At 38.3% G+C, this 25,717-nt stretch overlaps 1 protein-coding gene across 17 annotated transcripts in view; it reads left to right on the forward strand.

Annotated features, from left to right (window-relative positions):
* FNBP1 (formin binding protein 1) overlaps positions 1–25,717 on the forward strand; it is a 152,642-nt gene that overhangs the window by 97,555 nt on the left and 29,370 nt on the right. For all 17 annotated transcript variants that reach the window (XM_038549043.1, XM_038549057.1, XM_038549042.1 and 14 more), the window contains 2 exons: positions 23,802–23,930; positions 25,238–25,384. In XM_038549043.1, the coding sequence (XP_038404971.1) occupies positions 23,802–23,930; positions 25,238–25,384 (276 nt within the window). The remainder of the gene's footprint in view (positions 1–23,801; positions 23,931–25,237; positions 25,385–25,717) is intronic.

The following is a 25,717-nucleotide window of genomic DNA, read 5'->3' on the forward strand; positions in this document are numbered from 1 at the left end:
GACCCATTTATTCTAAGTTTTCAAATTTATTGCCTTCAGGTTGCCTATAATATTCTCTCTAATATTGCTGCCTCTGTTGTTGTGTCCTCCTCTTTACTGACTCCTAATATTGCTTATTTATACGATTTTCTCTTTCCTGAAATCATTTTCATTCACGTTTTCCGAGAACCCCAAACTTACCGTTGTGGAGCTTCCCTTATCTATTTTTATTTTCTATTTCATTTAGTTTCTTTTTCTTCTTCTTCTTCCTTTTCTTTGGATGTATCCTCTTGCCCTTTCAGAAATTTCTTTCTTCTTGCCGACCTCATTTCAGGTTTTCATCTTTTGTAGTGTGAACGTTTAACACATTTCTCAGGGCGCCTGGGTGGCTCTGTCGGTTGTGTCCAATGCTTGATCTCAGCTCAAGTCTTTATCTCAGGGTCATGAGTTCAAGCCTTGTGTTGGGAGACTACTTTAAAAAGAAAAGAAAAGAAAAGAAAGTAGCACATTTCTCATTCACATACAATTTTATCTGCAACCCACAAATTTTGATATGGAGTGCTACTATCGTTTATTTTGAGATACTTTTCATTTCCTTTACTGTTGAATCTCTCCTGTGATTTATTTGGAAGCCTATTTAAGAATTTCCAACTGTGAAAAAAAAAAGAAAAAAGAATTTCCACCTGTGGGTTCCTGGGTGACTCAGTCGGTTAAGCATCTGCCTTGGGGTCAGGTCATGATTCGGGGTCCTGAGATCAAATCTTGTATCAGGCTCCCTGCTCAGTGGGGGTCTGCTCCTCCCTCTCCCTCTGCCATTCTCTCAGTCTCTCAAATGAATAAATAAATCTTTTGTAAAAAAAAAAAAAAAAAAGTAAAAATTTCCAATTGTATGACATATTTAAATTTGTCTTTTCATTATTGATTTCTGTAATTTAATTGCATCATCATTCTAGGAAGTCTGAGTTTGAGTCTTTGGTGTTTGTTGAAACTTGTTCTATGGCCCAGTACATGGTCAGCTTTTACCAGCATTCTATAAATAATTGAAAAGAATGTGTATTATCCATCTTTACATATTTTCATTAGATCCAATATGCTGAGGATTTATGCAAATCTTCCCATCATGAAGATTTTTTTTTAAGATTTTATTTATTTATTCATGAGAGACACAGAAAGTGAGGCAGAGACATAGGGAGAGAAGAAGCAGGCTCTCCTAGGGAATCTGATGTGGAACTCAATCCCGGGATTCCAGGATTATGACCTGAGCCGAAGGCAGACGTTCAACCACTGAGCCACCCAGGCATCCCATGAAGATTTTTTTTTTTTTTTTTGCCATTTGTTATATAATTTTTTGAGACAGATGTGTGACTTCTGTATGCCTTGCTTTTCCTGTCTGTAGAATGGGAACACAAAAGAACAGGACTGATGAGAGTATTCACTGCGTTAATCTTTACACTTACACTTAGGTCTATTGTAAAGTTATTTTATTAAAAAATAAATTTGAGGGCTGCCTAGCTGGCTCTTGATCTCGGGGACGTGAGTGTGAGCTCCACGTTGGGTGCAGAGATTACTTTTTTAAAAAATTAAATAAAAAAAAGAAAGCCTTTAATAAATAAATAAATTAGTTAATTAATTAATTTTATAACTGTAATATCTTTAGTGTGTTTTGACTTTTCATGCATGTGTAGTGAACTTCTTTCTGCAGTTATGCTTTCAGCCTTGAGGTCTGTTTTGCCTGTTTTATATCAGTTCTTTGGGCTAGTGTTTGCCTGGAGAATCTTCCCGATACTTTTACTCTACATGTTTTGTTTCTTTGTCCTCATATTTAGATGGGGCCCTCATAAATGGCACATGGCTAAATTTCTTTTTAATTCAGTCTGATGGTCTTTGTCTCTCCCTGGAGAATCTGGCTGGATTCATGTATACTGACCATCTCATTTTCTTTCCTCTTTGTCTCATTTTCCCTGTGTTCTCTTACCTCTTGCTCTGATACTCTTTGTTTCTTGCCTTCTTGCATTTTGAAATTTTTGTTTTGTTTACTTTCTTCATTCCATATTTTTACCTATACCACTTTGGAGATTATGTATTCCCTTTCTGTGCTTCCTAGACATTTTAATGTACATATTCAGCTCAAACTATGTAGTCTTTTAGGATATTTACTAATGTTTTCCCAACCAACACTTTAACTAAACCAGCTCCCTTTGACTACTGTAATTTATTTGTGAGTATTTGGGGTTCAGTTATATAAGTTAGGCTTTTGTAGTTTCATACAGTCCTGTAAGTATGCCTTCTATTTTCTGTGTTTATCATTTCTTTTTGTATCTGGGATCTTATTCCTTCTTCCCAAAGGGCATCCTTTAGAACTGCCTTTAGCAGAGATTTATTGCAGTAAAATCTGTTTTTGCTTGATTGGAATGGTCATCACTCTCATTCTTGAAAGATGATTTCTCCATGTATACAATGTCAGGACAATTGTGTTGTACCTGGAGGAGGAACTTAATTCCACCATCTTCTGGCTCTCATTTGTGTTGAGAAGTCACAGTGGGCAAGAAGTCAGTGTGACTGTTAATACTTTGAAGATAATATCTTTTCTTGGTAACTACAGAGATATTTTTTGGGTCTTTGTTCTTCACTGAATTTCACTATAATGTATCTAACTGTGAATTTCTTTTTCATGTTGCTTTTGATTCAGTGAGTTTATTGGCTCTTGGTTAGAGTTTTTCCAAAGCATGTCTATCTCCCATTCTGCTATTTCTTCTGGAACTCTGATTATAAGGTGCAGGTTAAAACTTCTACTCTGTATCCTTTCTGCCTATTATATTAACCTGCATTTATATTTCTCATCTTTGTCTCTCCCTGCTGTGCTCCATCTAATTCCTTCAGATATAATTTTCATTTCACTAATTCTTTATTAAGCTGTGTCTAATCTGTGGTTTAATGCATCCCTTAGTTCTCTCATTTCAGTTGTTACATTTTCACTTCTAGAAGTGCCTTTAGGCTCCCTTTAAAATCTGTGTAGTCTTTTTGTTATTTTCTGGTGACTTTGTCACACTTCTATGTCATATTTTACTTCTTGAAACGTATTAACATACTGATTTTATATTCCCTCTTTGATTGATTTCAGTATCTATAATCTTTGTGAGCTTGATTCTTCAATTTGTTGTTTCTGCTGACTTGCTCATGGTGACTTATTTCCTTGTGTATTTTGTGATACATACATTTCTGCTATAATCCCATACATGCATTGCTGCAAACCTTCCATTCTGCTAGAACACTTCTAAAAATAACAAGCATTGCTTCTAGGGAAAATAGGCCTAGAAACAGATCACTCAACAGTTAGAGAATTTTGTAACCAAAATACCAACCAAACAACAACCCTACTAAAACTAGCCATCTGTATCGAGCATCATAACTCTTGTTTTTGAGATGTGTGTCCTTCCAAGTATTAGGACCTCCAGAGATATAGGTCCTTGGGAGCATTCATTTCTAATGAGACTACTTTCGTCAAAATGAGAATTCTGATCCAAGAGGTAGTTTTTGGCAGTTATCCATCATTTTCACACAGCAAGAAATATCTTCCCAGTTAACATAAACATACCGTGAAAAATTGCGTATGGTTAGCAAGGCTTGTGTGTTATACCAGTGTCATGGCCCTATATTTCAGTCCTATAAAAAAGTATAAATCACAGCAGAAAAATATGTGAGGCACACAGAACAGATGGCGTGATTATGAATGTGTGTTCCTTGAGATTTTTATCTGTGGCCTAGGTATAAAATGGGTTCTCTGGGAATCTGGCATTCCCTGGGGTCCCTACCAAGCCAGGACTGCATCAATCTAAATTTCCAGCTTGGGGTTTGAGATCCACACATGCTGTGTGAGTTCTGGCCCTTTATGTGGTTTAGAAATTTCCACAATGATTTTTTTTTTCTTTGTTTTTCTCCCTCAGGTCAGACTCAAGTTAGTTATCAAAAGTCCAATTGCTGAATCCAGGTATGGATTTAGGACTTTCTGATAGGTCCTGGCCAAATTGAATTATTCTCCTTGACTATTTTACTATTTCCAAGGATATATTACTTTTTCTTATCCTGAGAACATCATCTTATTATTTTTATGCAAGTACCACTTATCTCCTCTCCAAGGATATGATAAATTACCCGATTTTAGCATCACAAACATTGAAGCAGGTATAGCAGTGTCAAAACATTGGAATTAGTTAGTTATTTTGCCTAAGAGTGTGACTTGGAACACTATAATTTCCCCAAACAGCAGTTTGACTGTTGTATCAATGCTCTGCTTTATCGCTGGTTAAGCCTCTTCTCAGTATCAAGCTGAAAGGATGTGGTGTTTCAGTTCTTATTGCTATATATGTAATTTCCCATTGTGACTTCTGACAGTCTTTGAATCTAATATAAATGTCTTTTCCCCCAGTTTCTGCAAATGATTAAATTATCCAATTATATTAGAAATAATTCTCATCCTCTTGTGCAGCAGTCAGCTCTGCAACACTTGGAATGATATAACTGTGGTTACAAAGACACAACTCTTCCCACTATTGGCAGAATGGACTTTTCTAAATTGTGTTTGTGTTTGATGATCCAGGTAATGTGAATTATATGTGCATGCATCTTTTGAGCTACTTAGGATCTAGGTTTCAGCCTGATTCCTGCACTTTTCCTAAACACAGTGTTGAAATCACCTAAACCTGTCCAAGTCCGTGTGGGGCAACAGTAGACTTTTGCTTCATGTTCAGCGTCAGTATGCGGCCAGATATCTAGTAATTTGTTTGTAAGAGGGTTTGTGTTGTCCATGAGGCACCCAGCTTAACTAAAAATAAATTTATATTTATAAAATAGACATTAAAAAAACTGGTGGTTTTATCTCTGGGCAAGTTAATAGATTTGGATGCTGTGAGGATGCCATGTTCCTCAAAGGAATGATGAGGGAAGGAACGGTTTTTATTGGTGATGAAACTCAAGGAAGTGGGATCCCTGGGTGGCTCAGTGATTTAGCGCCTGCCTTTGGCCCAGGGCGTGATCCTGGAATCCCGGGATCCAGTCCCGCATGGTACTCCCTGCATGGAGCCTGCTTCTCCCTTTGCCTGTGTCTCTGCCTCTCTCTCTCATTCTCTCTGTGTCTCTCATGAATAAATAAATAAATAATCTTTAAAAAAAGAAAAGAAAAGAAAAGAAAGAAAGAAAGAAAGAAAGAAAGAAAGAAAGAAAGAAAGAAGAAAGAAAGAAAGAAACTCAAGGAAGTATGCAAAGTATCCCTTTGCCAAGATGCAGCTGTCAGAAAGTTTTGAACTTGAAGACTTAACATGAGTTCTAGTGATTAGGAATTAGGCGATAGGGATTTGCAAAAGAACCAATATATGTTAGAATAGGTATGACCCATGTGCTTAAGTAGAAGGTAAAACCAGCACTTTCCTTCCTTTTAATGAGGTGAAAAATATAATCCTTACTATCTTTCTTGTAATATTGAGAAGTCAAAGGACTGCAAGGGAACATGGAAAAATCAAACCATCTGTGTCTTACTCAAATATAGAATTCTCCTCTAAAATAATGAGGATAAGATGAAAGTATCCTATGCTGTCACACCTTCCCCAATCCCAGGCCCTCCTCAGAAGCAATCACTCTTGCCACTTGGTATGTATCCTTCTAGAATAGAACTATTCCTAAAAATAGTTTTTTAGGAATGCCTGGGTGGCTCAGCAGTGGAGTGTCTGCCTTTGGCTCAGGGCATGATCCCGGGGTCCTGGGATGGAGTCCTGCATTGGGCTCCCTGCAAGGAGCGTGCTTCTCCCTCTGCCTGTGTCTCTGCTTCTCTCTGTATGTCTCTCATGAATAAATTAATAAAATCTTTTTTAAAAATGTTTAAAATAGTTTTTAATTGGGGCACCTAGCTGGCTCACTTGGTAGAGCATGCAAGTCCTGATCTTGGGGTCATTAGTTGAAGCTCCACATTGGGAATAGAGCTTACTTAAAAAAAAGTTTTTGTATTGAGGTGAACCTACATACAATAAAGTGGCCACATCACAAGTGGACAGCTCACTGAGTTTTCAAACATATGTGAAATCATGTGCTACCATCTAACATAGGAGACATTTCCAGAACTTCCATAGGCTCCCTTGAACACTCCCCTGCCCCAAAGGTAATTATTATTCTGACCTCTATCATATATTTGTTTAGCCTGCTTCTGTACTTTATATACATTATTCAACAGATAGTCTTCTGTCTGGCTTCTCTGACTCAATATTATGTTTGTGAGATTCATATTTTGTTGCATATGGTGATAGATGGTGTTGCCCATTTTTTATTGCCATCTGGTGTTCCACGTGTGGATATACTACAATCTGCTTATCCATTCTCCTGTTCATGGGCATTTGGATTGCTTCCATACTGAGGCTAAATTAAGGAAGAAGCTACCATGAACAGTTTTATACATGTCTGTTGGTGGACATGGTCTCTCACTTTTCTTGGGTATAGGTGTGTACCTGGCTCTGGTTGCTGTTATAGAGCTCGACAAGGTGGCTGTACCAATGGACATTCCTGCAGGGATTGCTCCTCATCTTCACCAACAATAGGTGTTATCAGTCTTTTTATTTTAGCCTTTGGGATGAGTGAAGAGTGGAATCTTGTAGTGGTTTTAATTTGCGCTTCCATTTTCTTGATCAAGAATGATGTTGAGCATTTTTTTGAGCCATGTGAATAACCTGTCTTATGAAGTGACCAAATCTTTTGCTCATTTTATTTATTTTTTTTTAAACATTTGGGATCTCATGAACCCACTCTTTTTTTTTAATTTTTTAAAATTTATTTATGATAGTTACACAGAGATAGAGAGTGAGAGGCAGAGACATAGGCAGAGGGAGAAGCAGGCTCCATGCACCGGGAGCCTGACGTGGGATTCGATCCTGGGTCTCCAGGATCGCGCCCTGAGCCAAAGGCAGGCGCTAAACCGCTGCGCCACCCAGGGATCCCCTTTTGCTCATTTTAAAGTGGATTTTCAGGGTGACGGGGTGGCTTAGTCGATTAAGTGTCTGCCTTCAGCTCAGGTCATGATTTCAGGGTAGTGGGATCAAGCCCTGCGTCAGGCTCCCTGCTCAGCAGGGAGTCTGCTTCTCCCTCTACCTTTGCCCTCCACCCTGCTCTTGCTTTCTGTCTCAAATAAATAAATAAATAAATAAAATCTTAAAAAAAATAAAAATAGATTTTCTTCTTTTTGGTATATAGACATTCTTTATGAGTGTGTATATGTATGTGTTTATACATATGTTCATAGGTATGTATATTCTTATACAGTATGCTTTTGTGTCTGGTGTCTTTTGATGAACATGACTTACCAGTTTTTTGTTTGTTTGTTTGTTTGTTTTGACTTACCAGTTTTAATGAAGTCCAGTTTACCAGTATATTTTTATTTTTTATTTATTTTTTTTTTTTTACCGGTATATTTTTAAAAGATTGGTACCTATTGTTTTCTGTTTAAAATATCTTTACTTATTCCAGTAAAATCTTTTGGTATACCTTTAACTGATAGGGGGGTGATGTTTATCTTATAATTTTCATCATTGCTATCAAAATATCCTTGTGCAATGGAAAAGCCTCGACGCGCAGAATATTATTGTTTCCAAGTCACACATTTTTAAGGATCATACTTATTAGTACAGAGAGCCTGTCTTTCCCTGGCCCCATCTCTCAGAAGCCCGGCGCCATCAGAACTGACATGGTGCCAAAGGACCGTTGTTCATTGACACCCTGAGCAATTAAACTCTTCATCTAGTCTCCTTTTTTTTTAGGTTTAGAGCTTAGTGTGTAGACAAGTGGGCAATTTAATGGAGTCAATATTTCAACCTTTATGTAATTTGGAGATTACTTCGAGAGAATCAGAATTCAAGCATTCATTTGTTTTAAAAAAATGTTTCTACTCATTCTTTTCTTGCACTTTGCTTCTGCTTGGTAGAGCTTTTTATCCAACTAAATTCTGAATTTGTCTGTTTCTATTTTCACATGCTCCCCTCCCTGCTATTTTTGTTGTTTTTGGTTTTTGGTTTAATTTTAGGGAATTCTAATGGAATCATGATATTAGAATCATGACCAAATATTCTTGGTCTTAGTCTCATTTTCAAAAAACATTTAACGGGTTGAGTTGCAAAATGTTCATGCTCACCCATCCATTCCCCGACCCATTATCTCACAATCGCGTGCTGGCCAGGTGTGGGAGTGGCATGAACACCAGCATGTAATCACATCACACATTCGTCCACTCTCAGGAGTTTGCCTTTCATTTTCTTCCTAGTAGTCAGCTCTCTTTGTTGTGAATTTTCCCATTTGCCCTCTAACCAACTCTTCAATGGCATTTTGGTGACAAAGTCTTTATAGTCAGGTTTTATCTGTCACTCTGCTTTGGAAGAATAGCATGCTAGACAAAGTTGGGTGAGGAGCAGTGCCTAATCTCTGCATTCTGATAGAGCTGCCGTTGGTTAGTGTGGTGTTGGGATGAAAAAGGAAAAGGTTATCAAAATGAATGGAATGTGAACTAATATTTCTGAACAGAGAGAACAGTGTTTTCTAAATGCATGCATTACACGGAGTTCATCCATGTCAGGCAATGAATAATTCCCTTTCTCTAATTCACCCTTGCCTTGTGACTGTTGGCTCTTACATAATTTCTAAATGCAAAATAGGATATTGTTTAACCAAAACTGCAGTTCGTGGTTACAAGTAGCTACAATAATTGTGAGTGAGTTCAATTTATGTTTTTAAACTCTGGTGTCAGTTTCTCCCTTTCATATAGGTCCAGTTTCATTTATCTTGTATGATTCTTTTACTGCCAGAATCAGAATTTTATAGGCAGTTGTTTGTCATGAAACAGTTAACCGTGGCTTCTTTATTCAAGTTCATTGCAATTCTGAGTATTGACCAACCAGAAGAATTCTCTTCATACAATGCAAGAGGTTCCCTTACTGGGTTTACTCCTGAGTCTTGTTATATAACCTGATTTGAGGAAATGTTTTAAAAGTTAAATTAAATTCAAATCCCAACCATCAGCACTTAGAAATGTGGATCAGCTTCTCAGGGAGTTTGCATTTCCATTTTTGTGTAATATTATGCCTCCTAAAATATGTGGCTGTGAATGTTCTTAGCTTTTAAATTCTATAGAGATGTTCCTATTGTGAAGTAGATTAGGAACTTCTGAGCCATTTATGAAGGAAAGTAGAATTGTAAGAAGTATGTGATAAAACTTCACGTTTCCAATGATAATAAAATACACATGGGCTCTTTTGTATGCCATATGTTATATAATTGAATATTTTAAAGAGAAAAATTAAAGTATAATAATTTATGCTAATTTTACACAAGAATGAAGGAATTTACTTGGAATGATTATCTGTTTGATAGTTATCTCAATAAAGCAAATGAAATGTACCAGTTGAAGGCTTCTTCAGTTGGAAGTGGTGTGGAAGGCTCTGTAAAGTCCTGGCAGGAAAGGCTTGCTTCTATTCTAACTGAAGCCAGCTGAATAGCAGAGTGTTAAATTTTTTTACCATTTGGGGAAACAGCCTCTTGTAAGAAGACTACTTTAGTCATTGTACGTATAAGGAATTGTAGTATTGAATTTTTTCACTGCCCTTGCTCTAACTATGAGGTTTGACATCTTTATTGAACATGGTAATATCTTGAGTACTTTTCCCAAATTCATTTCATATAAAATGCCTGACTGGTTATCTGAGGGAATTATTCACTGTAACAATTAAGAAAACAGCAAAAAAAAATTTTTTTTGAAAGAGGAAGTGGTCAATATGAATACAGGAAACAAATTTTGCAACTGCAGCTTGATCTTTTGGTTGAAAATGCTTTTTATTTACAATGAGAGAAAAATATGTACAATTAAAAAAAGACTCTCAAAAATGGATATTGTTGCTATAAGTGAATCAATGTTCAACTCAAAGATTCTGGAGAAAACACTTTTGCTATTCTCTTGTTTACATATCTATCTGTAGAGTTTATATTCTGTCTATTTTGTCTCTCAGTTTGCCTGTATTAAATGAACATCCTGAATGGTTTCAGTTGTTTCGATTCTTAATATTTGTCCTGGGTGATAATGGATATGTTTTCCTCTTTTGACACTTCACATGGGCAATGGAATTTAATGAAAAATTTCTGCAATTATTAGGTGTAAAAATAAATGTATTTATATTTGGAAACAGGACATAACTTTGATCTATATCATAAGGGAATATTAGTAGGATGAGTTTTGTGTTTTTTTAAAGGCTATGACACTTAATGTTAGTTATACCATTAAAAATGAATTTGTGGGGGCACCTGGCTGGTTTAGTTGGTAAAGTGTGCAACTCCTGATATCTGGGTCGTGAGTTTGAGCCCCATGTTGGGTGTAGAGATTACTTAAAAAAATAAATAAACTTAAATAAATGAATATGTGATAGGAATGTTGAAACATGCCTTATTTACTACAGTTAAATTTTTTTTTAAGATTTTATTTATTTATTCATGAGAGACACAGAGAGAGAGAGGCAGAGACACCGGCAGAGGGAGAAGCAGGCTCCATGCGGAAAGCCCGATGTGGAAAGCCCGATGTGGGACTCAATCCTGGGACTCCAGGATCACCCCTGGGTGGAAGGCAGTGCTAAACTGCTGGACCACCAGGGCTGCCCAGCTCCAAGTTTTAATTCATTTGCTAGCATTTGTTACTATCTCTATATTGTAAACCTTAATTTTCATTTATTTGTTTCTGAAGTAGTGGTTTTTATGCTAAAAAGAAAAATGGAGTTGGTTAAATAAACATCCAAAAAGAAACAAGGAAGTCAAAATGTCAAAATCTCAAGAGTATCAGGAATGTTGGGGGTGGAAGTGCTACCAAAAGTGAATTTATATAGAGATGAAATACATATAAAAGTCTCTTCCAGGAAATATTTCCAGTTTGCATTATTTCATTTACATTAAAATGTTGACATGAGAATCTGCCTTAGCCTTGTTTTAGTGTTCCTAAAAGCATAACCATTGACAAACCTCCATGTTAATCTGCAAAATAGCAGTAGAACCCAGTAAGATGATATAGCGATCATTCTTATACCCCAGACCTGACGATTAAGATGAATTAAATAAAAATAATACAAGGGATCCCTGGGTGGCGCAGCGGTTTGGCGCCTGCCTTTGGCTCAGGGCGCGATCCTGGAGACCCGGGATCGACTCCCACGTCGGGCTCCCGGTGCATGGAGCCTGCTTCTCCCTCTGCCTGTGTCTCTGCCTCTCTCTCTCTCTCTCTCTGTGTGACTGTCATAAGTAAAATTTAAAAAAAAATATTATTAAAATAATAATAATACAAATATAAGTATTCATAATATTTATGAACATATGAATACACATATAAAATAAAAATGAATTAAATACATTAAAGTGATATTCACTTATTGAGGTGTGTGTGATAGTGTGTAGCTTTAGACACTTGGCTCTCGCTGTTTTAAAGGCTTTCATATGGCAACTCAAAATATTTTTATTTTTATTTTTTTTTAAATTTTTTAATTTAATTTTTTATTTTTTATTTATTTATGATAGTCACAGAGAGAGAGAGAGAGGCAGAGACACAGGCAGAGGGAGAAGCAGGCTCCATACACCAGGAGCCCGATGTGGGATTCGATCCCGGGTCTCCAGGATCGCGCCCTGGGCCAAAGGCAGGCGCCAAACCGCTGCGCCACCCAGGGATCCCACTCAAAATATTTTTATTTTATTTTATCTTATTCTATTTTATTTTTAGAGAGTGAGAGAGAGGGTAGGGACAGAGAAAAGGGGAGAGAGAGAGAGAATCCCAAGCAATCTCCATGCTCAGTGCAGAGCCCAACTCTGGGCTCAATCTCAGGACCCTGAGATCACAATCTGAGCTGAAATCAAGAGTTAGATACTTAATTGACTGAGCCACCCAGGAACCTCTTGTTTAATAAAATATTTTAATTTTCACTGATAGTAAATATCCAAGCAAGAGCTTGTTATAATCTTGCTACTATATAGAAGTGGGTTCATTTCTTCTTTATACCACTCACTAATGGTACGGCATGAGACAGTTTGCTTCATCTCTGAGTGTGTTTCCTATTCTATGAAATAAAGATAATACTGTGCACCTCAAGGGCTTGTGGTGAGGTTCCAGTGGTATGTGATATATATAAAGGAGAGGCTTTTTTTTGGATTGCAGTTAATTGGTCAACACTGTTTTCCTCATCTGTATTTTGCCTTTTTGTGCCCTTCTCTTTTGATTACTTTTAGCTCCTTCCTCCTCTGTTCCTCTGCCCCCAACCTACTGTGAATCAGTTGGGTATATTTTGAATATTCTAGGACTCTAGGCATTCCACAAGAATATTTATTGAACAAATAGTGCACAGCATCAATAAGATTATAAAAGGTGTGTTTCGTGAGGCCCCTGGTTAGCCAATAATGATGAAATGGAGAGACAAGGAAAACTTGAGTCCATTGGGCTCCCTGCTCAGCTGGGAGTCTGCTTCTCCCTCTCCCTCTGTCCTTCCCCACCACTCATGTTCTCTTTCAAATAAATAAATAAATAAAATCTTTTTTTATATATAAATTTATTTTTTATTGGTGTTCAATTTGCCAACATATAGAATAACACCCAGTGCTCATCCTGTCAAGTGCCCACCTCAGTGCCCGTCACCCAGTCACTCCCACCCCCCGCCCACCTCCCAAATAAATAAAATCTTAAAAAAAAAAAAAAAAACTTGAGTCCATTGGATAATAAGATAGAGTATCGTATGTTATATGCAAACCTGCGTGGTGAAGATAATTAGAACAATAGCAGTTTAAAAATTAGTTTATGAAATACATTGTATATAAAATTACCTGGCCTTCTAAGCAGCAGATACTAGGAATTCAAAGTTGTTTGTGGATTCTGCATCTCTAAAAACTCTATGCAGATTACAGGTTGTTGAGATAGGCCTGAGGACAGAATTGGGGCATGAAGATGAACGATGTGCAGAAATTGAAAAGATGGAGCAGACAGAGAGCAACTCAGTGGAAAGAACCCCATCTAGGCTCTGAGGGGAACATGCTGCCCATGTTGACCTGCCTGGTGGGATAGGCGACTGAATAGAATCTCCTGCAGAGATGAAATGAGAACAGATTACGATGGATATTAAAAGCCAAATGGCAAAATGAATGTGACCCTGATTAAATGCTATGGAACCTCTCAAAAAACTCACACTAGAAAAGTGCTTTATATTTTCCAAAAGTGTTTTAATCCTCTCTAGAATTCTTTTGTCCCTTTCTAGATGAAAAGGATAAGGCTATAAAACGTTGAATTATCACAGCCTACAGTGGCCCTGCTGGATATGACACAGCCAAGATTGAAGCACATTTCTATGCATCAAATTTAGAGGACCATATGGCTTCACTACTGATTATGTTAAATGAGCTCTTTACTGTTAACCACTGTTCTTACCTATGGAATTATGCAGGTGCTAGTGAGTTGGAATGATATGATAAATAGCAATTGACATGAGGCCTCAGTATCAAGGAGTCAAGGAGGAGAGGCAGGGATTGGCCTCAGCCACCATCTGTTTACCACCCATCCCCACATGTGGGGCAGGCCTCAAGTTGTTACTTCTTACCTATTATTCCTTTCTGGATTAAATTTCTTCTTTCCTGGATGAGAGGTTGTTTTACTTTTTTTCCATGAGGGTTTGTGAGCAGTAAGTTCTTTATTTGTCTGAAATGTCTTTATTTTGCCTTCACTTGAATGCGATAGTTTAGCTAGATATAGAATTCTCTGCTGACAATTATTTTCTCTAAACATATATATTTTTTAATTTTTATTTATTTATGATAGTCACACACAGAGAGAGAGAGAGAGGCAGAGACATAGGCAGAGGGAGAAGCAGGCTCCATGCACTGGGAGCCTGACATGGGATTCGATCCCAGGTCTCCAGGATCGCGCCCTGGGCCAAAGGCAGGCGCTAAACTGCTGTGCCACCCAGGGATCCCTAAACATATTTTGAAATTTCATCCCATTGTCTTTGATCATTGATCATTCCTCTTGGGAGGTTGGCTGTGTACTTAATTGCATTCCTTTGTAGATATGTGACTTTCCTGCCCCAGGTGTTAAGACTATCTCTGCCTTTGGTGTTTTGTAGCATTGCTATGATGTTTCAAAGTATAGATTTTTTTCCTTTCTAGTTTTTCTACTTTGGGTTCAAATGGGAATTTGTTCCTTTTGTAAATGTGGGGACAGCTTTCAGGTGTTAACTCTTCAAATGTTGCCTGTGTTTCATTCTCTCAAATTGTTGGTTTGGGGACTCATAGTAGATGTGTGTGAAATTTCTCATTCTATTTCATGTGCCTCCTAGCTTTGTTTTCATTCCTTCCCTTTCTTTATCTCTATATATTACATTTTATGTAACTTTCTTAGCTACTTCATGAATTCTCTTTATTCTATTTTTTTAAATATTTCATTTATTTATTCATGAGAGACACAGAGAGGCAGAGACATAAGCAGAGGGAGAAGCAGGCTCCCTGCGGAGAGCCTGATGTGGGACTCGATCCCAGGACCCCAGGATCACCCCCTGAGCCAAAGGCAGACTCTCAACCACTGAGCCACTCAGGCCTCCCTAATTATTCTATTATTTAACTCACCTATTACATTTTAAAATTTCAGTGACTGTATTTTTAGTTTCTAGATATTCTATTTGGTTCTTTTTCACATATGCTTCAACTTTTTGTTTGTTTGTTAAATATTTTATTTACTTATTCATAGACACAGAGAGAGAGGCAGAGACACAGGCAGAGGGAGAGGGAGAAGCAGGCTCCATGCAGGGAGCCCGATGTGGGACTCGATCCCAGGTCTCCAGGATCACACCCCAGGCTGCAGGCGGCGCCAAACTGCTGCGCCACCAGGGCTGCCCCGCTTCAACTTTATAATGTCATTATTTTCATGAGTTCTATTGCTTCTTTTATTTCTTCAATTATTTTTAATATTCATTTTCTCTCTCTCTCTCTAATAAATAAATAAATAAAATATAGTATTTAAAAAGCGGAGGGGGAGCATCTGGGTTGCTTAGTTGGTTAAGTGTCTGCCTTTAGCTCAGGTCATGATCCTAGGGTCCTGGGATCAAGCCCCACATTGGGCTCCCTTCTCTGTAAGAAGTCTGCTTTTCCTTCTCTCTCTGCCCCTCTTCCCGTGCTCTCTCTCTCTTTCTCAAATAGACAAATTAATTAAATAAAGTATTTGAATATTCTTGTTTTATATTTTCTTCCAAATTGTTCTTTTAGCTCAAGTTCTTATGGTGATAATTTTTCTCTCTATTGTGTCACCTCTCATGGTAGTTTATTTCCTTGTGCATTTATGATTATTGTCTTTTTCGTATGAGCATGTCTTCAATAGGGCTGTTTTTTATTTCTCTCTGAGAATCTCATAAAAGCAGGATTATATGGAACCCAGCAAGGTTTTTATATCGGTTTCTTCCAGGCAACCTGGGACTAATTTTTATGTTAATTACTTGGGTTGGGAATTCTTGTACCATCTGTAATAATAGATACAAGTTTAAGATTTTGTTTCTCAGAGGATGCACTTCCTCTACTCCACCACATTGCCTGAGACCTTAACAAGCTTCCTTGCTGTCTTCTCTGGTCACTAGAGAAATTTTGTTAGGTATGACCTCGCTGAAAGAAAAGCAGAGAAGATGAACATTGAGATTAAAGTAAAGAAAGGGCCTGTGGTCTTATGTCTTGAACTCACTGATGGTATATGCTGAATACCACGTGGAAGATTTTTAGTATTAAACCTTACTGATTAAACATCTATTGTGACTTGGGTCCTAAGGGTGAACAGCTGCCAACCTACCACCAAACACATCAGATTTCTTAGAACAGGAAGCCTGTATTTCTTTTCTTTCCCTGGGGAATGTAACATGACTACTTTTTTTTTTTCCTCTTCCGAGGAATGTATCTTTTCTAGAACTGCATTCAAGTGCTTTCAGTATTTTTGTTCTTTACGGTAACACCACAGCCATAGAGAATGATTCTTTGGGCATTAACTTTCTAGAATCCAGGCTGTCATCTTCAGCTGTATTTGAAACCTTATGAGTGTCATATTCTGGGGTGAAGTTATTATTGAGAGTAGAGGGAGAAGAGAAAGAGATCATCAATTTTTACACTGCCACAACTGAAAGCCAAGTCTCTTGCCAATAACAATGCATTAGAAACTGGGGAAGAGAGGGAGCCAACTCTTGGAGACCATGATTTATATTTTACCAAGCTCTCTGAGCTCATACTGAATTTTTGACCAGCCTACTTTGAGACAGAGCCAACCTTAAGATGAACGAGATCAGCTTTGGCTTCTCTTTTAGCAAAAATGGTCACTCACCTTGAGTAAATGGATATTTCAATTTCTACTTTTCAAACAAGGCAACCAGAGTATAGGGAAACAGAAGGCCTTTTCTTAAAACTGTTTAGCAAGTGAATGGCCCATGTGGGATTGAGATGCTAGTCTCATTTGCTATCTTCCTGTGTTCTCTTCTTCTTCTATTTCAGTGACTGTGCACCAAAGTAACCTACAATCCTGGAGCTAGAAGTTGTAAGACTGTTAAAAAAAAAATCAGGAAATTGCTGAAATATTTTAAGCATATTTCTTTGGTTAACTTATTTTGAAGTTTTTCTCTGTTTTGTATTTTAGCTGCCTTTATAATTTATCAAAGACAGACTCATTGTTTTGGCAAGTCCCAGGCTTGGAAGTCTCCAACAAAAACTCCCAGCACTCCATCTGAATAGGAATTTTTAAATGCATTCTTAGTCTTGAACTTGAAAATGCATTCTAGATGCAACAGTTTGCTGGGAAATTTAAACAATGCCATTTATCATACAATAACATTGTTCCAGACAGAGAACTTCTTCATCTCTTCCTTTGTTAGTATCCCTCCTACTACATTTTCTTTTTAGAGTCTTTTTTCTTTTTCTTTCTTTCTTTCATTATTTTTCTTTCTTTCTTTCTTTCTTTCTTTTTCTTTCTTTCTTTCTTTCTTTCTTTCTTTCTTTCTTTCTTTCTTTCTTTCTTCTTCTTCTTCTTCTTCTTCTTCTTCTTCTTCTATCTCAAAGGCAACCCATGCCTCTTCAATTTTTAATATTTTGGAATTAGAATTTGTTTCTTTAATCTTTTTGACAAAATAAAATGTTCCTTAACTACTCTTTTAAGAAGTGATCACTATTAATGTTTTATTTTCACAATAATTATGCTGAGAATGCTGTTTTGGAAACTTAAGAAAACTTTTTATTTTTTATTTTTTAGAGATTTTATTTATTTATTCATGAGAGACACACACACACACAGAGAGAGAGAGAGGCAGAGACACAGGCAGAGGGAGAAGCAGGCTCCATGCTGGGAGCCCAATCCTGGGACTCGATCCTGGACCTCCAGGGATCACACCGCTAAACTGCTGAGCCACCCGGGCTGCCCAAGAAAAAAAAATTTTTTTTAAGATTATTTATTTATTTATGTATTCATGAGAGACACACAGAGAGAGGCAGAGACACAGACAGAGGGAGGAGCAGGCTCCACGCAGGAAGCCCGATATGGGACTCGATCCCAGGACTCTAGGATCATGCCCCAGGCCAAAGGTGGCGCTAAACCACTAAGCCACCCGGGCTGCCCAAGAAAATTTTTTTAAAATCACATACAGCTTTCATTTTCCCTAATCATTAAATACTCTTTTATATATATATATATATATTTGACTGCATCTTAGGTCATCAAGGATATGACATATTTAACCAATGATATTACTAGGCATTTGTTTCAAGTTATTGTCTATTATAAATAATACTATGATGGATATCTTTTGTGGACATTTGAAATGGTTTCATTAAAAAAAAAGAAAAAGAAAAATGAAATGGTTTCATTAGGGGGGCTCCTGACTGGCTCATTTGGTGGAACATACAACCCTTGTTATTGGATTTGTGAGTTCAAGACCCACCTTGGGTGTGGAGATGATTTAAAAAATAAATACACATAAAAATGAATTAATTAATTAAATTATTTCATTAGGATAAATTCCCAGAAGTACAGATGCTGAGTCAAGGACTAGGAAACATAAGTTTTACTCCTAATCACTGACAAATCCTAGAGAAATCTAGTATACCAACTAGTTTTCAGGGATTCTGGGCTGGTTGCTGTTTTAATGGGTCTCAAATGCCTAGAATATAGGTTAGAGCATTCAGTGGCCCCTTCCTTCTTTGTGTGCTGCCAAAGTGTGTGTGCTTCTCTTTAACCCTGACCCTGAGTCCAAAGGGAAGGGGTGCTCTGGTGGTCAGAGCTCCTTGCCAATCTGAGAATCCCCAAGTTTGCCATCTGTGGACTGGGGATTGTTGTAATGTGCTGGTGTCATTGCATGGCATCATGTAGCTGTGCTTCTGGACTGTCCAGGGCTTGCCCCGGGCTGCCTTACCTGCTGTTGGTGTTTTCACAGATCACAGATGAAGGACTCCAGGTTGTCATGTTCCCAGTGGTTGTCAGAGGGTGGAATGTACAGGCACTTTTACTTTCTAAACCACACAGTTCTGTAAATGGGAATCATGTACAGCAAGCAAATTTTTGTAACTGGGTGAAAAAAGAACTAATGATGGAGAGAGGCCAGATAACCCAGGTTACCAAATTTGTAGATTTTATTTCATCCATGATATATCTTTTTAAGACTTTATCTTTTTAAAATCTTCTCTACTACACCCAATATGGGGCTCGAACTCACAAACCCCGAGATCAAGAGTCACATGCTCTACCAACTGAACTAGCCAGGCTCCCCAGTTTTATCCACAATATTAAATCAGTGGCTCAGGTAGTTTAAAGGGGGTACATTTGAAGCCAAGAGCCCTACTGGATCCTTGCTGTGCCTGAAGCCCAGGCCACTCACCCTTCTGGATCCTGGGGATAGTGGTCAAGCCCATCTGCTCCCTGGGTGGAGCTGCCTCAGTCTCCAGCTATTGGATAATGATTATGGGCACCCTGGCAATAATGCAAAATCATGAATTCCAAATAAAATCTCGATTTAGTCCCCTTTTCTGTCCAGCCTAGAATACAGTTGGTTTCTTTTTATGATAATGATAAAATAACACATTGAAAGTATAGCTGCTCTGAAAAAACATTTACTGTCATTTGAGCTACCATGGTGACTGTAAATTATTCCTCATTGCTGTCCCCAGATTTCTGGGAGTAAAAGATGCGCCTTTTAAATGTATACTATTACATGCCTTTAACAAAGTTAAAAGTGGCTTTCCTAAACCTCTGAACACTGCTGTACTAAATGGTTTATCATTTAAGAAATAGGAGCATATATAAAAATGCAGGAGATCTGAGGCCATGTTCAAAAAATTAATAAATCTCATTATTTATTTACAGTAAATATGTAAATGGAACCAGTATGTATTTGCCCATTTTTGTGAAAAGGTCAAAAGCCATGAGCAGCCCTGAGAAAAAATGTGAGTGTGTAATTTCTTAAGCAAATCAACCATGTTCCCCACATGAAAGTGAACACATTTCTTAGTACACCCTACATTTTCTACTTATGACAGCTGAGACTCGGCTAACAGCGTTGTTTTCTTCCCTTAATATCTGAAATATTAAGGGAAAAAATAACACTGAACTGAACAGGAAGTAGCTGCACATTTTGGCCAATGCTAATAGTCTAAATTTAACTAACTAAATGGATTATAGTATTTTTATCTTTAAACCCGTAAGGATTTAGAAGCATCGGGCTGCAGTTCAATTTCTAAATTATTGTTTTCCTTATTTAGATACTTCAACTCTGACCTTTCAGGCAATCCAGCTTTACTTCCATAGGACATTTAGAGGAGCTGTGTTAAGAGCAACCATGCAGTGAAGTCATGTTCAAGCAGTACATACTTAGGCCTGTTTGGATTTCTTTGGGGAGATTCCCAAGGGTTTGTCAAAGAAATTCTGAAGTTTAAATTCAGTCTTTCTGATTGACAGTGGAAGTGGCTTAGATCTTATTCAAAGATGTCTGTGATTTACAGCCTTAGGCAATTGTGGTCATTCTGGATTTTTTAAGAATATTTTCTCTAAATTCTATGACTGACTCATTAAAGAAAAACAAAACCCCAGAACCCTCTGAACTTCTCTTGGCCCTACAGTTATGTTGCTATAAGATGTAATGTCTTGTATTCTTAGAACAAGAACTTTAATTTAATTGCAAGATACAGCTTATGGTCTGGCTTGGGAAGGAAATACCTCTTGAAGATAATAGTCACTATTTTTAGAATGACTTAAACAGAGATGAGAAAAAGTGGTCTTTATGATCTTCATTTAGCCTTAGACTAGGAGATACACTCTCTAAAATATATAGTGACTTACGGGTCACTCCGGATGAGTTTTTGAAAGCACTTTTAAAGATATTTTTAAAAACGTATTTGTAAACGTGAGTAACCGACTCAAGGCTAGTTTTAGAGACTCTTCTAAGTTCCATCACAAAATTAACATAAGAGCTTATGAAACAAAAATAGATTTTCCATAGTAAAACTTGCTCAAACAATGGCACATTCCTGGGCCCGGGATTCAAAAGTGGGTATTAATTCAAAGCAGCTGGATGCTGGGATTGAGAATAAGACTGTCCTGTCTTCCTGCCCCAGCCCTGCAGGAATTTGATGTGGGACAATATTTTACTGCCTTTAAGTGCTTCTCTGTCCAATTAGAGAGAGAGGGAGGAGAGAGAGACTGTAGGAAAATAATACATACACACATACACTTTGCAACTTTACGTCCACATGTTTGCATTCAAGAAAATCTCCCAGGGAGATGATGCTTCTTTAACATAAAAGGTAGACCATTCCCTCTGACATATGTTTGTCTGATTTGTTTTCTTCTACTCAGCTAGCTTTCCAGGCTGGAGGTTTATATGAATCATTCCTGATTTCAGCTTCTTCAGCTCCCATCTAGTGGTCCCTAGTTAGGTTCCAGGATCACTGCAGATAAAGCTTGTAAAGGGCATCGTGAAACTATTACGAGTTAATATGCTCATGAAAGCAATTATGTAATCCAAGTGAACACAGTATTATTAGGGATTCGGGGGAACTGAGGAGGTGATCGCTGCCACTTCCAAACAGATGGTGGTGGGGTACCTCTGGCAGGGTGCTCCAGTTATGAGTGAAACATTCCATGGTTAATATGTTGGGTGTATTGTCAGGAAGCTTGTATCTGCTCGGGGTGTGTGTGTGTGTGTGTGTGTGTGTGTGTATGTACCTACCTACACATGCATAATGATGATATTTTGCTCTCTGTTTCAGAGCTCAAGCTATTTTAAAAATTCACCAAGTTAGAATAATTTCTCCAAAATAAATAAGGGGACTCCATCTTGTAACTTGTTACTCTTATTTACAAAGGAGATGAGGAAACAACCCGTCCCCCTTGAATTTTTGTAAGACTTTTTCTGAGGAAGGTTTATAAATGAAATAGAGAATTTTTAAGAAATTTAAGGTCTACCTGGGAGTTTCCTTGTTTTTTTTTTTTTTTCATAGTCACAACAAAGCGATACATGATAAAACTAAGTAATTGAAAGAGTTAAAGGCTTTTTGTGTTGGAATCATTAGGAGAACAGATGGTATGCACGGAGGTGGGAAAGCTATTATTTAAACAGAGGAGGCCTAGAGTATACTGAAAGGGCATGGATTTTTGAGGGTAGCTGGGGACTTAACATTTTGGGGACCAGATTCATATATTTACTAGTGGACACAGTAGAAGCGGAAGCTAGAGCATATGGTCAGGAAGGGAGTTAACAGACGGCCGACAAAGAGGAAGAATATGGCCGTTGAAGTAACCAAGGGGAGATGAGAAGTATATAAAAATGAGATTTTGAGGGTTTTGAGATCTCTAAAGCCCTTGAGAAACCAAGAAAAAAAAACCCTCAGGTAATCAGGAAATCAGTTTGGAAATATTTATATTGTTAACCTTTGTCTGAGACGTGTTGGAGAGTAGGATGAAGGAAGCAACTCTGAACAACCACATTGAGCTTTCACCAACACGCAGATGAGTGAAATGTGTCAAGGAAGTGAAAATCAGGTGAGGCCTCCAAGTCACAGAGGCAGGAAACCCTACAGAACACCGAGATGCTGAAAATCTGATAGTAGGTGCTCCCGGTGGTCAGGCAGAAAGTGGGGCACCGGCTTTACATTTGAACATGTCTGTGTTCTTTTTTTGTCCTTAAAAATGATTGGGTTTACTAAAACAAGACAAAAAACAAAGAAACAAAAAGTTCTCTTGGTTATGTTGGAACGAGGCTCTTTTCCTGTTGTGTTTTTGGCTCAGTGTGGGAGTCGGCCAAGTCACCTGCGGGCCAAGCCACCTCTTCATCTGGCAGGGGGTAGTTTTTGCCCTGCATGAATTCAGACTGTGTTAGAGATTCATGAGGTCATACTTCTCCAGACATCTCCAAAGTGCTAGATGAATCTATAGTGGGCTCACCAGCATAACCATCAGTGGTATTTGTGAATGACTTCAGAGTTTTCAGGCATTTTTGTTCAAATGTGACTTTTTTTTCTTTTTTAAAAAAGATTTTATTTAGTTATTCATGAGAGACACAGAGAGAGAGGCAGAGACCTAGGCAGAGGGAGAAGCAGGCTCCATGCAGGGAGCCCAATGTGGGACTAGATCCTGGCACTGTGGGATCACGCCCTGAGCCAAAGGCAGGTGCTCAACCACTGAGCCACCCAGGCGTCCCTTGTTCAAGCTTTAAAATCAATTCTGCAGGGATGCGCAGCTGGCTCAGTTGGTGGAGTGTGCGACTCTTGATCTTGGTGTCATGAGTTTAAGCCCCATGTTGGGCGTGGAGCCTGCTTAATTACAAAATAAAAATAAATAAAATTGATTCTGCAGTTTGTCGACAACTGCCCCCTTTTGCGTAGGTGTGTAATTAACCAAAATGTGAATTAGAAGAGAGAAACAAATGCATGAATTTTATTATTGATTATTTAGGAGAAAATCAATGCAGTAAAACACAAAGAAGGTGCCATATTTACTACTTCTTTAAACTATACACTAAAAGTAAACATCTGAGCACCTCCCTAGATCAGCTGTAGAGTATGCAACTCTTGATCTCTGGGTTCAAGCCCTATGTTGAGTGTAGAGATTAAAAATAATAATAATAATAATAAACATCGTGGAGAGTGTTAGGTCCATAAGGATCACTGGTTCCATGCCTTTGTAATTCATGAACTCCACTGAGAATTGCATAAAAAAAAATTCTGGGGATCCCTGGGTGGCGCAGCTGTTTAGCGCCTGCCTTTGGCCTGGGGCTTGATCCTGGAGACCCAGGATCGAATCCCACGTTGGGCTCCCGGTGCATGGAGCCTGCTTCTCCCTCTGCCTATGTCTCTGCCTCTCTCTCTCTCTCTGTGACTATCATAAATAAATAAAAATTTAAAAAAAAATTCTGGATTCCTCCATCCCCTCCTATCTATCTATCTATCTATCTATCTATCTATCTATCTATCTAAGCACAGGTTCTCACAAGGGCCATCTAGGTAACATAAATATGTGAATTGGGCCAAGCACAAACAATAAAGAATAGGGGCACTTGTGTCAAACTAGAAAGTAATGCCAAGTTAAGACAATAGAGAATGGTAGGGTTTGTGAAAAACTAGGGTGCACATCCTTACCTAAACTAAATTCAAGATCTAAACAATTTCTAGAAAATAATACCTGCTAAATATAATGCATTGGAGGTCGATTTGCCTGCAAACCCCTCCAGTTTGCAACTCCAGGCTCTTATCATATGTAAACATTTGGATACTCTCGTTTTTTTTTCCCCAAGGCTCGACAACAAGCTCAAGTACGTCACCAAATGGCAGAGGACAGCAAAGCAGATTACTCATCAATTCTCCAGAAATTCAACCATGAGCAGCACGAATATTACCACACTCACATCCCCAACATATTTCAGGTAAGTGATTCAGGCTTCTCAGATTGGCTTTGCCTTTAGAGACACATTTGGAATCATGATTGCTGGGCTTATGAGTATTTACAGAATTCTGCATTTCCTTGAGCTGAAGTCACTTTTTGAAGCATCCAGGGGGTGCCTAGGTGGGTCAGTCGGTTAAGCACTTGACTCTTGATCTCAGGTCTTGATTTCAGGGTCATGAGGTCAAGCCTTGAGTTGGGCTCTGCTCTGCGCTTGGAGCCTAGTTAAAAAAAATAAAAATATAAACAAACAAATCGAGCATCCAGATCAAGCATTGACTGGCAATAAGAAGAAATATAATCTTAATCTCAGGGTTAATCAATGACCTTTGTAGATGTCCTTAGTTTGCAACTGCAGCCTTCTTTGCCAGTCTTAGAAGTACAAGTCTTAGATTAGCACCCTCTTTGCTAAAAGGACCATTCAGATTATAAAATGCCAACTAAATTTTAGGAGTCCTAGCAGAATCCATACGGCTGTAGGATTTGAACACATGACAGTCTTTTTCTTTTTTTTTATTTATGATAGTCACACAGAGAGAGAGAGAGAGAGAGAGAGAGAGAGAGAGAGGCAGAGACATAGGCAGAGGGAGAAGCAGGCTCCATGCACCAGGAGCCCGACGTGGGATTCGATCCCAGGTCTCCAGGATCGCGCCCTGGGCCAAAGGCAAGCGCTAAACCACTGCGCCACCCAGGGATCCCTGACAGTCTTTTTCTTTGCATTGTTTTTCTTCTGGGTACTTTAGGTTGTCAGAAATGGCATGAGAAAAGTTATAGACCTGTTCTCCCACACTGGGAATCTTTTACAACTCGTGTCCCATTGTAGAAAAAAATAACAAGTATTTGCCTCTTAGTGTCTACACACATAGCAGACAGCAGACGAGAACCTCCAACTAGTAGAGGGAAGATACACTCGTTACATTTCAGCCTGGGTTGGGTTGAGACCGTTAACCGACACCAGGCTTTTGGTAGAGTGAAGTAGCAGATCAAAGGCAGAGATGTTTGAAATGTATCACCAAATGGTGTCAACGGGAAAAGTACTTGAGCTTGGGGTTCTCACTGAAATTGGAATGGAATCCCATAAAGTATACATTTGGGCAGCCTAACAACTCATCAAAGATGTGTACAGCTGACCAAGACAGAGGCAATAATCATAATGAAAGTATAGCCTTAACCCTACCGATCGGCCTATTTCCCTCCCAGACTGTTTGCTCAAGGTAACAATGCCACTGAAAGCAACTTCTGTGAGTCATAGTGGACCAGATTGATTTCATGCAAAATCTAATGTTGCAGAAAATACAGGAGATGGAAGAACGGAGGATAGTGCGGATCGGAGAATCAATGAAGACCTACGCGGAGGTTGATCGGCAGGTGATTCCGATCATTGGGAAATGCTTGGATGAAATAGTAAAGGCAGCTGAATCAATCGATCAGAAGAATGTAAGTATTGTAGTTTGAACTTAATTTACAACGAAGGATTCTGGTTCCATTATTTCTTCTCTTCTGTCCACAGTGACCTCGCTGAATTATCTCAAGATGGATAGTTGTTTCCAGTTCTTACGAGTACTTTGCAGCCATAGTAACACCATTTTAGAGTGTTCTGTTCAGCCTTAGTGTTTTGGATTTAGCTCTCACATTTCTTTTCCAAAAAAACACAGATAAGTCTGGGACATTACAGAATTAAATTGAAATGTTTTCCTGTCAGTTAGCTGAGTAACCCCACACACTGGGATCTGGTTCTTTAGGGCTCTGTTTCATTTCAGGTCAGATAAT

The sequence above is a fragment of the Canis lupus genome, chromosome 9 (assembly GCF_011100685.1).
Source record: "Canis lupus familiaris isolate Mischka breed German Shepherd chromosome 9, alternate assembly UU_Cfam_GSD_1.0, whole genome shotgun sequence".
Classification (NCBI taxonomy): Eukaryota; Metazoa; Chordata; class Mammalia; order Carnivora; family Canidae; genus Canis; species Canis lupus.